Source organism: Berghia stephanieae, chromosome 1, assembly GCF_034508935.2.
Source record: "Berghia stephanieae isolate SIO BIC M18660-M18661 chromosome 1, UCSD_Bste_1.3, whole genome shotgun sequence".
NCBI lineage: Eukaryota > Metazoa > Mollusca > Gastropoda > Nudibranchia > Aeolidiidae > Berghia > Berghia stephanieae.
Window position 1 is genome coordinate 137,640,527 of NC_088360.1, and position 13,843 is coordinate 137,654,369.

Consider the following 13,843-nt stretch of genomic DNA (forward strand, 5'->3'; position numbering starts at 1 on the left):
ATATTACAATTTTTCGGACAGAGACAACGCTGTGAACGGCCAGGTACTCATTTTACACCTGAGTACGGTGAGAGAATGTGAGTAGAGAGTCTTTTCCAAGGACACAACTATGCGCCGAGCGAGGCTCGAACCCAGGACCTTCCGATCCGAAAGCGAGTCTATAGATAGTGTGCGCTTGGCTAAGAAACTCCCAACGTTGCCATCAGGAAATAAAACAACGAATATAGAAACTGTATGTAACCTTAAACGATTATATTCTGGTTTATAAAGTTTTATGAAAATTATTCATCAAAAAAACAAAAACAATAACAATGACCTGAATGACGTCAACTTCGTTCTATCTATATTATAATATGACGCTATGTGGCCTAGTTGTATGACACTCGCTTTCATCTCGGTTGAGTCCTTGAAAAAGGCTCTTTACTCACATTTCTCTCACCGTTACCTGACAGCGTTTTCTCTGTGAAAAAAATATGTAATACGCCTAACGGACGTCATGTCTCATTCTACCCCTTGTAAATCGCTTTGAGCACGTTTAGTGGATATTGCGCTATATAAATGCTCTATTTATTCAATAAGTTATATATTTTTAAAAAGTCATTTGCAAAACAAACGTCATTAATTGGTTTGTTCTACACAGATATGCTTACGAAAAATTTGGAGAATTAGGAAATTTTGGCTCCAATCTCATAAATTCACTGGCATCTCTAAGTCATTAACACTTATTGAAAATGAAAGTTGATGCCAGACTATTTAATTATAAGGATTTTGAAGTTTTATTTAATCCTTGTGGAGTAAAAGTGTTGATTTTTAAATTTAACTTTAGCACTAGAGTACCATTTTTGTTTCCTAAAAATTACGAATTTTTAGATTTTCAAGAAGTCTGACCGGTAATCAGAAGGTATGAGGTTCGATCCCAAGTCGAGGTCAACTGATTGTTCGGGATGAGTTTGTTTTTTTTTTTTTCTTTTGTATTTTTCTTTCTTGCGGTAATCAGAAGGTCTGAGGTTCGATCCCCAGTCGAAGGCGACTGATCTTTTGGGGGATTTTTTTTTTTTTTTTTTGTTTTTTTTTTTTCGGTATTTTTTTCTTGAATTTTTCTTTCTTGCTTTGTCTGGCACCTTTCATACACACTTGTTGTTCAGATGTTTAAAAATCTTAAGCTTACCTGAAGAGACGGGATCGTAGTGTGGTGGTTTAGAAGCCAACATAATGCTCCTGTACTCCTCCTCGTCGTTGTTATTATTGTTTTTTAGTTGATGAAAATCGCTGTTGCGTTGTCTAAGGTCCTGTCCAGGGGATGAGGGATTCACATCCACACTGCCCGGGTACAGGGATGGGTTGGGCGTGGGCACCGTGGTTGCGGTGGATGGGGAGGGGCTGGTTGGTTGGGAAATGGTGGATAGGTGGGGAGGAGGTTGGGAGGTGTGTGTGTGTGGGGGGGGGGGGGGGGGGGGGGGGGGGGGAGAAGAGAGAAATTAAAAACTTTGATTAGAAATTTAATTTTACGGCGATTGTGGTTAGTGGTGGTAGTTGTGGTGGTAGTGGTGGTGTTGGTGATGACAGTAATGATATCGATGATGATGATGATGATGATGATGATGATGATGATGATGATGATGATGATGATGATGATGACGATAATGATGATGATGATGATGATGATGATGATGATGATGATGATGATGATGTTGTTGTTGATGATGATGATGATGATGATGATGATGATGATGATGATGATGATGATGATGATGATGATGATGATGATGATAACAACGATAAAAATGGCAACGGGGATAGAAGGATGAAAAGAGGGACGATCGTCGTGATCAAACAGCCAAACACCCTTCGTTACCACGTATTGAATCGATCTGAATAATTGCACCAAATTTCAAAACCTCGTGTTGGCTAAATCTCTCAAACAGGGGCTTGATGAAAGACTTCACTAAATCCCCGGTTTAACAGGGGTTTTTTGCCATTTTATTCGATCGATATTTTGAAGGACGAGTTATCTGGCCAAATAGTTAACCCTCTCTTTACCACCTACACCAAAATCCTCACATTTGTTACGACACAATATAGATAGTATGCGCTTGGCTAAGAAGCTCATAACATTGCCATCCGGAAGTATAACGGACAAACACACAAAACTATGTGTATCCGTGAACGTTTATAGTCAGGTTAATGCAGTTCAGTGAGCATTACTCATAAACGCGGATGGCATAAAAACAATAACAAAGACCTGAGTGACGTCATCTTCGAACCATCTATAGGAAATAAGATAAGCGGAGGAGTAGCGTCCCTTGATTGGAAGTCACGAGCGGAAAAGTTATTAGAGAGAGAACGTCATGTTGGTTGTGCGGCATGAGGCACTTCACTGAAAGCGAGGACGAGAGAGACGCATGCGCAAAACCATTTTGACGTTCTTTCTGTAAGGTGACGTCCAATCAAGGGACGCTACTCTTCCGCTAATCTAATTCTCTATACCTTTTTTCTTATTCGAATTTATTTAGTACATTACAAACTTTGAAGAATGATCTTTGCTTAATTAATAATTGTTTTATAGAGAGCTTGTTTGATTTTTAAAAATCAATTTTTCTGCTAGGTAACCCTGCCAATTTGGGAAAACACTGAAAAGGATCCGTGAGGAGAGAGAGAGAGAGAGAGAGGAGGAGAGAGAGAGAGAGAGAGAGAGAGAGAGAGAGAGAGATTTTAGATTCAACACATGTGTATGCTATCTTTTAGTCATTATCCGTCATCCATCCATCCATCCGACCCGTCCCACCATCAGTGTGCTCACTCACTCACTCACTCACTCACACACTCTCCTCCATGTCGCCGGTGTCCCTGTGTCATCACCACCACCACCATCATCATCATCATCATCATCATCATCATCATCATCATCATCGCTGACAAAAAACGCCGTGTCAAATGTCAAATGACCGTGACTTATGAATACATACATAATCTTGACAAATTTCAACCTTGACGGTCTCTGATAATACATAAACCATTATTATGCCGTCGATATATAAATAATAATAGCAAAATAATAATTAAAAAATTAAAAAATACCTAAACAAAACACATATCTAAAATTTTGACCAGAAAACTCGTCTTTCTAATATCGATCGACTAAACTTCCCCTCCTCGTTGTCACGAAGCGCAGAGCAAGTTTGAGAGTTTTGCCAAAGATGAGTGGCATTTTTATCGAACAATATTATTTGCATGAATGACGAGTTTAGTTTGGTCAACATTTTAAAATACGTGCTATTGTTTTTTTTTTTTTTCTTTCTTTACTTTTGTTTTTGTTTTTGTATTCGTTGTTGTTCTTTGGGGGGGGGGGGTCTATTTCCGTTGTTGTTTTTAAAATTTTGTTTTGTTTTTTTTTTTTGTTTTTTTCTTGTTGTTTTTTTCGGGGGGGGGGGGGGGGGGTTCGTTTTTTGTTTGTTTGTTTTTTTTCGTTTTTTTTTGTGTGTGGTTTTGTTTTTGTTTGGGTTTTTTTTTTTAATTTTTACTTTTCTTTTCTTTTCTTTTTTTTTTATTTTTTTTTTTTGGGGGGGGGGGGGGGGGGGGGGTCTTCAGAATACAACAATATAGAGGATTTTCTTTAAATCAATCACTTTATTATTATAATATGGATGTTTTCTTGTGTGTGTGTGTGTGTGTGTGTGTGTTTGTTTTGTTTTTTTTGGATGATACTGCGTTTTGTCTGAAATGAGAGTGTAAGGTCACAGTTGTTCGTTCGCATAGTGATGAAGTAAAACGCTAAGAGTAATTCATAATTAATTAATGCATTTACTGTCACGTTAGGCTACTACTAAGAGATAAATAAATTGTAATAGAGTTCATTTAAGGACGTGTGCCATATTTAAGTTTTCAGCATTATTATTATTATTATTATTATTATTATTATTATTATTATTATTATTATTATTATTATTATTATTATTATTATTATTATTATTATTATTTTATTTATATATTATTATTATTATATTATATTTTTATTATTATATTATTATTATATTATATTATTTATATATTATTATTATATTATTATTATTATTATTATTATTATTATTATTTTATTATATTATTATTATATTATTATTATTATTATTAGTATTATCATTATTATTATTAATTATTATTATAGTATATATAAAGTAAACATTACTTGATATTTACTCATGTGTATAAGAACAATTGCTTGAAATTTGAAATCCTTTGATGACTAAGAGTATAATCACAAAGTACTTTCAACCAGACTGAACAGATCCAACTACATTTGGATGAACAGACGGTCCCTATCCCCCCCCCCCCCCCCCCCAAAGAAATACCCAAAAAGAAACCCCAGACCTCAAATTATGCACCCAAGACCTAATATTTATAGGTCTCTTTTGGGACTGAGGTCAGTGCCCTATCAGCTGAGCTATCTGGGCGCCTAACTTAATCTTGAAGAAGGAAGAAGACATGACACGAGGAATGTTGAAGTTGATTCCTTATCGCACTGGCGTGACACTCCAGCACGGCTTGAAATGCCTCTTCTCTGCCACGACATTCTATGCCCAGACCTATTCTGGCATTATTGGGGGGGGGGGGGGGTGATTACGTCATTGCTTGCCTGGCACTGGCTTATCAGAGGTATTCGATGACATATTATATTTCTTTGTTACTCTTTTTTATTTTTGTTGATTTTTATTTATCTACTTATCATTCATTTGTCGATTTTATCTTTTTATTTATTTATTTTATCTATCTATTTATTTGTTTATTTATTTATTTTTATTTATATATGTATTTATTTATTTATTTATTCATTTAGTATATCTATTTATGTATTTAATTAGTATATATGTGTATGTATATATATATTATATATATATATATATATATATATATATATATATATATATATATATATATATAGATATAAATATAAATGGGATCACTCACTTATATGTGGCCAAAACAAAAATTTCTGTGGCTTTCATCCACGTCGTCAGTTGGCATATTGTCCGCAGGATTCTGGGGACAATATGCCAACTGACGACGTGGATGAAAGCCACAGAAACATATGTTTTGGCCACATATAAGTGAGTGATCCCATTTATATTTTTATATTAGCTCTAACCATCATTATCGAGCACTTTCGTACCTACAAGTACCCACCAACACTCATATATATATATATATATATATATATATATATATATATATATATATATATATATATATATGTATATATCTTATATATGTATATCGTAGTCATGTGTATAATGAGTACCTTGTCATCAGCAGCATTGTTTCTCTCCCCCAAAAATTGCAATATCGCCTAACAGGCGTCACGTGTCGCCCTACATGTTAAGTGTTGCTGTTGGTGAAGCTGTAAAAGCGTTTTATGCACGTTGAGCGGATATTGCTCTTTGAAAAAGCTCATTTATTTTTTTGTTTTTTTTTTTTTTGTTTTTTTTTTTTTTGTTTTTAGTTTGGCTTTTGTTTTGTTTCGTTTTTGTTTTTGTTTTTTTTTTTTTTGTTGTTTTTAGTTTTGTTTTTTAATGACCGTTTGTTACAGAACAGTTATCCGGTCTAGTAACGAGCACTAAAATAGTGCCACTAATATGATTGAACGTTGAAGCCACGTGCAGGGTAGGTACAATCTGGCGGATATGAACGAATCGTTAATAAACATGAATATGCAAATGTGCACATGTTTGAATAATCACGACATAGACCGTTATTGGGACCACTTTGAGGCTTGCCAATTTTCTTCCTCTTCTTCTTCTTCTTCTTCAAATCGAACTGATTGTTCAAATCTCACAACAGATAATATTGTGTTGCAGTTTTGGTTTGGTTTGTTTTTTGGTCTTTTTTTTTTTTTTCTTTGTTTTGTTTTTGTTTTTTGGTATTTTTTCCTTTGTTTTTTTTTTTTGTTTTGTTTTGTTTTTGTTGTTGTTGTTGTTATTTTGTTAATTTATTTCTGCTGGTCGGTAGGCGAGTACCATGATCATGATAATGATAATAACATTAATAATAATAATAATAATAATAATAATGATAATAATAATAATAATATAATAATAATAATAATAATAATAATAATAATAATATAATAATAATATAATAATAATAATAATAATAATAATAATAATAATAATAATAATAATAATAATAATAATAATAATAAATAATAAATAAATAAATAAATAAATAAATAAATAAATAAATAAACAAATATATAACTCAAATCCAAATACCGAAGCTATGTCTATGAATGAAAATAGAGCATTTCACTTTTATCTTACAATATTATAGAAGCATTTTATATTGAGTAAAGTGTCAATAGCTGGATACATAACCAAAGATTTATACAACAGTTTCGCACATTGGACAGTGGGACACGGAAGTATGATAATGTTTTCCTCATATTATCATGTGTGTTCGTGTGTTGTAGTGGAGAAAGCCTCAGTGAAATTGTAATCATTGACAATATTATTGACAATGAGTGATACAGACAAACTGTTCGGTATTGCAAGCAAGTCATCAACATTGGTTGGGTTGTTAGCAAAGTTTTGGGGCTGTTGTTGTTGTTGATGATGATGATGATGATGATGATGATGATGATGATGATGATGATGATGATGATGATGATGATGATGTGATGAGTGATATGGTGATGGTTGATCATGGTGGTGAAGTTGATAATGATGATGATGATGATGATGATGATGATGATGATGATGATGATGATGATGATGATGATGATGATGTTAGTGGTGGTTGTGGTGTTGGTGGTGGTGATGTTGATGATGATGATGATGAAGGAAAAGATGATGATGATGATGATGATGATGATGATGATGATGATGATGATGATGATGATGGTAACGATGACGATGACGATGACGATGATAATGATCCTTTTGCCTTTATTGATTTCATTCGTTTAATCTAAGTTGGTTAAAAAATTATATTCTTTTCATCTCTTAATTGATCTATATGGTTATTCCATTGTCGATAAAATCTCGTCACGGATAAAACCCACAGATATTTCTTACCTCCTGTTTTCCGTATCGCTAGACATTTTCTGTCCTCTAGTTTTCTACACTTTTGTCATGTCCAATGAATTTAATCACACAATATTAATATATCATCCATAAATAAGATCACTTTAATACTAATCACCTGGGTTATGGTACTCATTATATCTATACTGCATACCATAAATGAATAATATTATAAGCACAGATCGGACACGAACACATTGCAATCGCGTTGTCACCTTTATTGCTTTAGTCTGATATCATTATTGTTGTTATCAAATGCCATAATGAATGGAGTTACGATCCCAAAGTACGTGGTTTTAGGTTTAGTGGTAAGGAATAATATAAAAACTGGAGTTTTATTGTTTTATTGCCCATTTCGCTAGCGCTGAGAGTAGAAGGCAACTGTGATAGAAATGTGTGTGGTGGGGACAGCCAAACTAAAATAAATCTGATCCTCTGTGTGTGGGTGTGTGTGTGTGTGTGTGTGTGTGTGTTGTGTGTGTGTGTGTGGTGTTTTGGTGTTTGGAGAGATAGGGTACCAAACCAAGACTGTAATAACTTGAGGATTAAATCCTGTTTAAATCCGAACCGGTTATCCGGTACGCACGGATATTAACATCAAGATCTTTCTCTTGTATCCGATTTGTATTAAATTGACCACAGAGATATTGAAAATAGGCAATGTGTTGTGCAGGAAAATTTAAATTGAAAATATTTTAGTATAGAAAAAAGTTAGAACTCGGAATATTCAGTAGTAGTAGTAGTAGTAGTAGTAGTAGTAGTAGTATAGTAAAGTAGTGTAGATTAGTTGTAAGTATGAGTGTAGTAGTGCAGTGGTAGTAGTAGTGTTGGGTTAGTAGTGGTGGTGGTGGTGGGTGGTTGGTAGTAGTAGATAGTAGGAATAATATTAATTGATAATTCGAAATTACCAACAACAATGATGATGGTGTATAATAATTAGTAGTAATGATATAATTAAATATATATAATAATAATCTAATAATAATAATAATAATAATAATAATAATAATAATAATAATAATAATAATAATAATAATAATAATAATAATAATAATGATAATAGAAAGGTAAAAAAAAGCAACAACTAATGAGTCCATTATGAAAAGGTGTTACACAGCTGCAAGAATTGTTGTTACTCACTGGTGCAAGTAAGGGGTAATCTTCTTAATGTTAACAACTTTAATCACAGCTGAGAAACTAAATTGCTTCCCTTTCTTTATTTTTTAAAAATCATGTGACATATGTGTCTATTCTTAGTAACAAAGATAATAGGTATTGTGCCACATTGTGTTGGAATTGAAAACAGCAGACTGATAACCTGTTTCATGGCCAATGGTTCGAATCGGACTTTGAATTATATTATTATGCAGGTCTGATAAGCCAATTTGTTGTCTTGGTGGGTCGTATTGATGTTATGGAAATACTCGAAGGCCAATGCAAGCGTTTTGTCAATTACAGCAATGTTAAAGCACGCATAATGGCGTCTGGTTATCATACTTGTAAATAGGTGTACTTTTATTCGAATCTTGGTCAGCATGACATTTTATAAATTATAATATATGGTATAGAGTGCAGAGCTGCCTAATTGAAATGTCAAAAAATCCGAAGTTTCCAAGGGAAATAATGAAAAGGCAGCATTACAAATCAATGATTTGCAGTCAGCATCATCAAAATATGCTCCAAAGTCCTAAATACAGTTTCTAAGCAGCCAAACTCTCCTTTTCAACTAGATTTATTGAACCAAAAATGTCTATGTTGTTCTCAAGCTGGACCAACTACGAATTTTTCGTAGCAGTATGCAGGTATGATATAGATAGTATTCACTTGTCTAAGAAGCTCACAACATTGCCATCCGGAAGTATAACGGACCAACACACAAAACTATGTGTAACTTTGAAAGTTTATAGTCTGGTTAATACAGTTTAGGGAGAAGTACTCATAAACATGGGTGGCAAAATACAATAATAAAGACCTGAGTGACGTCAACTTCATTCTATCTATAGAGATCCGCCTCAGAAAGGAGTTCATTTTTAAAAAATAGAAGACAAGCGCACGTTTGTGCTAAATTATTTTTTAATGTGCGGGGTCTATTTTTTTTTCTTCTTCGCCAGAGTTCGTCAGTGGGTTGTATTTTTTTTGTTTTGTTTTGTTTTTTGTGTGTTTTTTTAGGGGGGGGGGTGAGACCAACCTCCCCCACCTATCCATCCAGCAATAGTTGGATAGTTGTGAGATCTGGCGGGAAGTACGTTGCTGTAGCATCCTATTCAAAGGGTTGTAAGCAGTTACTATTGTCTCTTTAATGCTATAGCAATCGGGACTAACTTCGACTCCAATGGCCTTATGATATGTTGGGAGCGTAGGTTTACCAATTGGATTCAGTAGTCTGATGTCACGCCGCCGGGCAACGGCGGCCATCTTGGTTCTAAACAAAGAAAATCATTACATTTTATTCTTCAAGCTGGCTAGAACTTTTCATATGTCTTGTGATCAGAATGTGTAAAAGTCAAAACATGATCAAATTGATGGGGTTTTTTTTCCTCTGGATACGCTTTTATGCTCGCCGGAGAAATATTTCATAGGGCGTCCGCCATTGTTCCGATAGTTTAGAGCCAGTGTTACTAAGTTACCATGCGTCATAAGTAAGGAAGAGACATTACGACTGTTGAAGAGTATTTCCCCTCTAGGCGGCTCGAGTCTAGAATGATTCTTCAAGTCGGGTGTAAATGCCTACGTTGTGAGATGAAAGTCGGGTGACAAAGACTGTATGTTATCTAGGCTGTGTGCTGACCGCATTGGTATTTGGAGTGGGGGCTGATAACACTGTGGGATCGTGGGGACTACTTGCCCGAGCCGCTACTGATAATGATAACTCACTGGATGGCATCGTAAGTAGTAGATGGCATTGGAGAGGAGGAGCGTGTGATGAGGACGCGTCGGCTTCATCGGTCATAACATTGGAATGGGAGGAGGACGAAGTTTGGGATGCGGTGTCTGGCTTTGGCCTTGTTGGAATTTTTTTTGGATTTTTTTTTTTTGGTGTGTTATTGGTGACGATGGTGGTGGTGGTTATGGTGGTGGTGGTGGTAATGATAATGATGATGATGATGATGATGATGATGATGATGATGATGATGATGATGATGATGATGATGATGATGATGATGATGATGATGATGATGATGATGATGGAGGTGATGGTGGTGGTGGCGATGATCAATAACGGCAATGATGATGTGATAGTGGCTAAGATGACGTTATTGAAGACGACTATATCCACGCCAGATTTCGCCAGACAAGCAATTTACGACAAATTGAAACCCACCTTAATATCCTTTCAGTTTTTCAGAAAATAACTTCGTTCAAGAAACCTCAATAAAAGTCTTTCCTAAAATTCTCATAAAATGGTTGAATCGACTTGGTTTGCGATTTGTGACTATATTTAAATTTATTGCCAGGCGTACGTATACCTCCTCCGTGTTTTAAGTGAAAGAGCTATACAGGTTCAGACCCCACTATACCTCTGTTTTGTCGACTACAAAAAAGCTTTTGATAGAGTACGCCACGAAGAAATACTAAAACAACTGCACTCCATTGGCGCTGATGAGAAAGACCTCAGACTCATGCAAACATTATACTACACCCAGCAGGCATCTATCAAAATCGGAAACTCTACAGGAAATTCCATTCCTATTAAGAAAGGAGTCCGTCAAGGGTGTGTTGCCTCACCAGATCTGTTTAATCTATACCAAGAAACAATCATGAGGGGCATAAATAATATGGAGGGAATAAAAGTGGGAGGTCACAACATAAATAATATAAGATACGCAGACGATACGGTACTCATTGCAACATCAGAAATCCAACTTCAAAAGATTGTTGACAAAGTGGTAGTAGATAGTGAAGCCAAGGGAATGGAAGTGAATATCACCAAAACGGAATGCATGGTAATACAGAAAAACCCCGAAAACAACAACACCTGCAATATAACGATTCACGGCGAGCAACTTACCAACGTAGAAAGTTTTAAGTACCTAGGTTCAATAGTGACAACAGATGGAAGATGTAACCGAGACATACGAGCAAGAATAACTCAAGCCAAACAGGCCTTCATGGACCTGGGAAACATTTTGAAAAAACAAACAGATGTTGTTCGGGATTAGATTCCGAGTCTTGAAGTGCTACGTGTGGCCAGTCTTGTTATACGGATGCGAAAGCTGGACTACAAATGCAGAAACACAAAAGAACATTGAAGCTTTTGAAATGTGGTGCTTGAGAAGGATGCAGAGAATATCGTATACTGCACACAAAACGAACGAAGAAGTGCTAAAACAAACATACCAACAAAGGAAACTAATGCCCTTAATAGTGGATCGACAACTATCCTTTTTCGGACACATAGTAAGGAAAGATAAGAAGGAATACCTGGCAAGTTGTGGAAAAATACCTGGTAAACGCGCCCGGGGGAGACAAAGAAAAACACTCATAGACCAACTGAAGGGCTTCACCAACCTAACAATCCAAGAGCTGTTTGAAAAAGCAAGAGACAGGGAGGAATGGAGAGAGATAATTCATGCAGTATCCGAAGCCTGGACCAGGCATGGAACCTAGAAGAAGAAGTACGTATAGCTTTGGTGAATGGTCTTGGGGACAGCTGGCAAAAATGGTCTCCAACCGAGAAAGATGGCGCTCCACTGTGTCAGCCATAATATGTGCTGAACGAGCCCCATGAGGATGAGTAAAAGATACAACACGAAGTAAACGACGTTTCGGCCTTTGGCCTTCTTCAGGTCATTTATTTTACGCAGACAAAAATTAAAATTTCGATTTCACTCGGGATCCATCTCGGTCCCTTTGCGTAAGAAGCGAGTGCTCCTCCAAGCTGCCGGATTATATAACGTCATAAATGATTTCTTTGCGAACCACATCATCAATCGGTCTAATACGACGTTTACACATTTGCAGGTCTGACATTCAAATCCACGTATGGGTTTAGTTTAACATTGTTGTAATGGACAATATTTTGCGTCATTACTTTTTTTTTTTTTTTTTAGATTTGGATTACAACAATGAGCCCATAAGGAATCGAGTTATCAGACCTGCGAGTAAGTGCGCGTCGGGTTTGATATCAGTATGTATCTGATCCCTACTTTAATAGAAACAAAGAAGATGATCTATAATGATGATCATGTGCGCGCTTTAATTTTGATTTATGAACTCTCCTTCAAATCCCCCCTCTCTCTCTCTCTCTCTCTCTCTCTCTCTCTCTCTCTCTCTCTCTCTCTCTCTCTCTCTCTGTGTGTGTGTGTGTGTGTGTGTCAGATAGATATCTTTATCTATCTATCTATTTTTATATCTTTATCTCTCTATAACAAGTAAATCTGTTGCAATTTCTTGATTAAAAATTCTTTTTATTTTATTCATATCATGTTGCACCACAACACAAGACAAAATCGACGCTCTCTTGTGAATAAATTAGCATACATTGACCCAATAACCGGACACTGATTGGCAACACGTGCATATTATTCAATCGACGGTGAGTGGAAGTCTTCTTTCGGAGAGCAAATTTAATGAACCGTTTAGGTAAATAAATCGAAAACATTCAATAGTAGAATGTAATCAGCGAATCCCCCACCCTCCCAAACAACACAATACACACCATCAGCAAGCAACGATCAACAACACGCGTGCACCGTGCTCCCGTTCAAGTTTAGTACGGTTAAAATTCATTTCGCATTTTTATCTTAATCTTTATTTATTTGGTTTTTAAACCATGTGCTTATGTCGATATGGTCTTGCACATTATATTTGATTTTACGCCGTGATTAGCGACATCTAAATTAAAATCATCCTTTTTTTTAAAAAAATCTACAAATGATTATAATGAAGTAGTTACGAATGAGTAAATATGAGAGATCATTTAAATTAATATCTTGAATATTTAACACGGGGGAGTTTAGTTCAGTCTTCTTTGATGCGTAATGAAATGAATTTGATTTATCCAATGTAATTTTTCATTCCATCTCTTGTTATAATTGTTGTTGTTCATTGTAGTTTTTTGTTGCTGTTGTTGTTGTTAATTTAGATAGAATTAACGTATTAAAATTTGATTTATGCAAGGGGGTGATTCTCGTGTGAGTTGACGATGAGACAAGACGTAGTATGTAGTAGCCCTATCGTATCTTTTCCTTCTTGCGTAACGGTCACGCTTACGACACAATGCGAACCGCGTGTGCATTCAATTTTAACAGAACTTACTTGATTAATTAAAGAATATTAGACGTCTATATGAGATATCAACAAGCTGTGTGTTAATGATGCGTTTATAATTCCTAATGTAAATTAAAGATCAATTGCATAACCCCCACCTTTCTCATCTTTTTGATAAGGCGTGATTTCGAGTGCACGAGTGTAGTATCTACACCAAATGTATTTATTCATTTGGATATTAATATTATATTATCTATAGATAACAATTGTTTTAAATTTTAATAATAATTTATTCCTTGCTTGTTGAGGACATCAAGCTGGTAGACTAGAGTTTTTGAAAAAGATTTTATCTAGGGTGTATGTGTGTGTTCATTCTTATCAAAGCTTCTAACACAATGCTAAGCGTGCGGCTATGTGGTCTTCTGGTATGACACCCGCTTTCGGATCGGAAGGTCCTGGGTTCGAGCCTCGAGTTCGGCGCATAGTTGAGTCCTTGGAAAAGGCTCTTTACTCACATTCTCTCATCGTACTCAGGTGTAAAATGAGTACCTGGCCGTTAA

At 35.5% G+C, this 13,843-nt stretch overlaps 1 protein-coding gene across 1 annotated transcript in view; it reads right to left on the minus strand.

Annotated features, from left to right (window-relative positions):
* The window catches only part of LOC144963324 (uncharacterized), a 37,958-nt gene that overhangs the window by 6,178 nt on the left and 17,937 nt on the right, over nt 1-13,843 (minus strand). The window contains exon 2 of the mRNA XM_078897254.1: nt 1,169-1,380. Within this exon, the coding sequence (XP_078753380.1) occupies nt 1,169-1,211 (43 nt within the window). The 5' untranslated portion in view covers nt 1,212-1,380. The remainder of the gene's footprint in view (nt 1-1,168; nt 1,381-13,843) is intronic.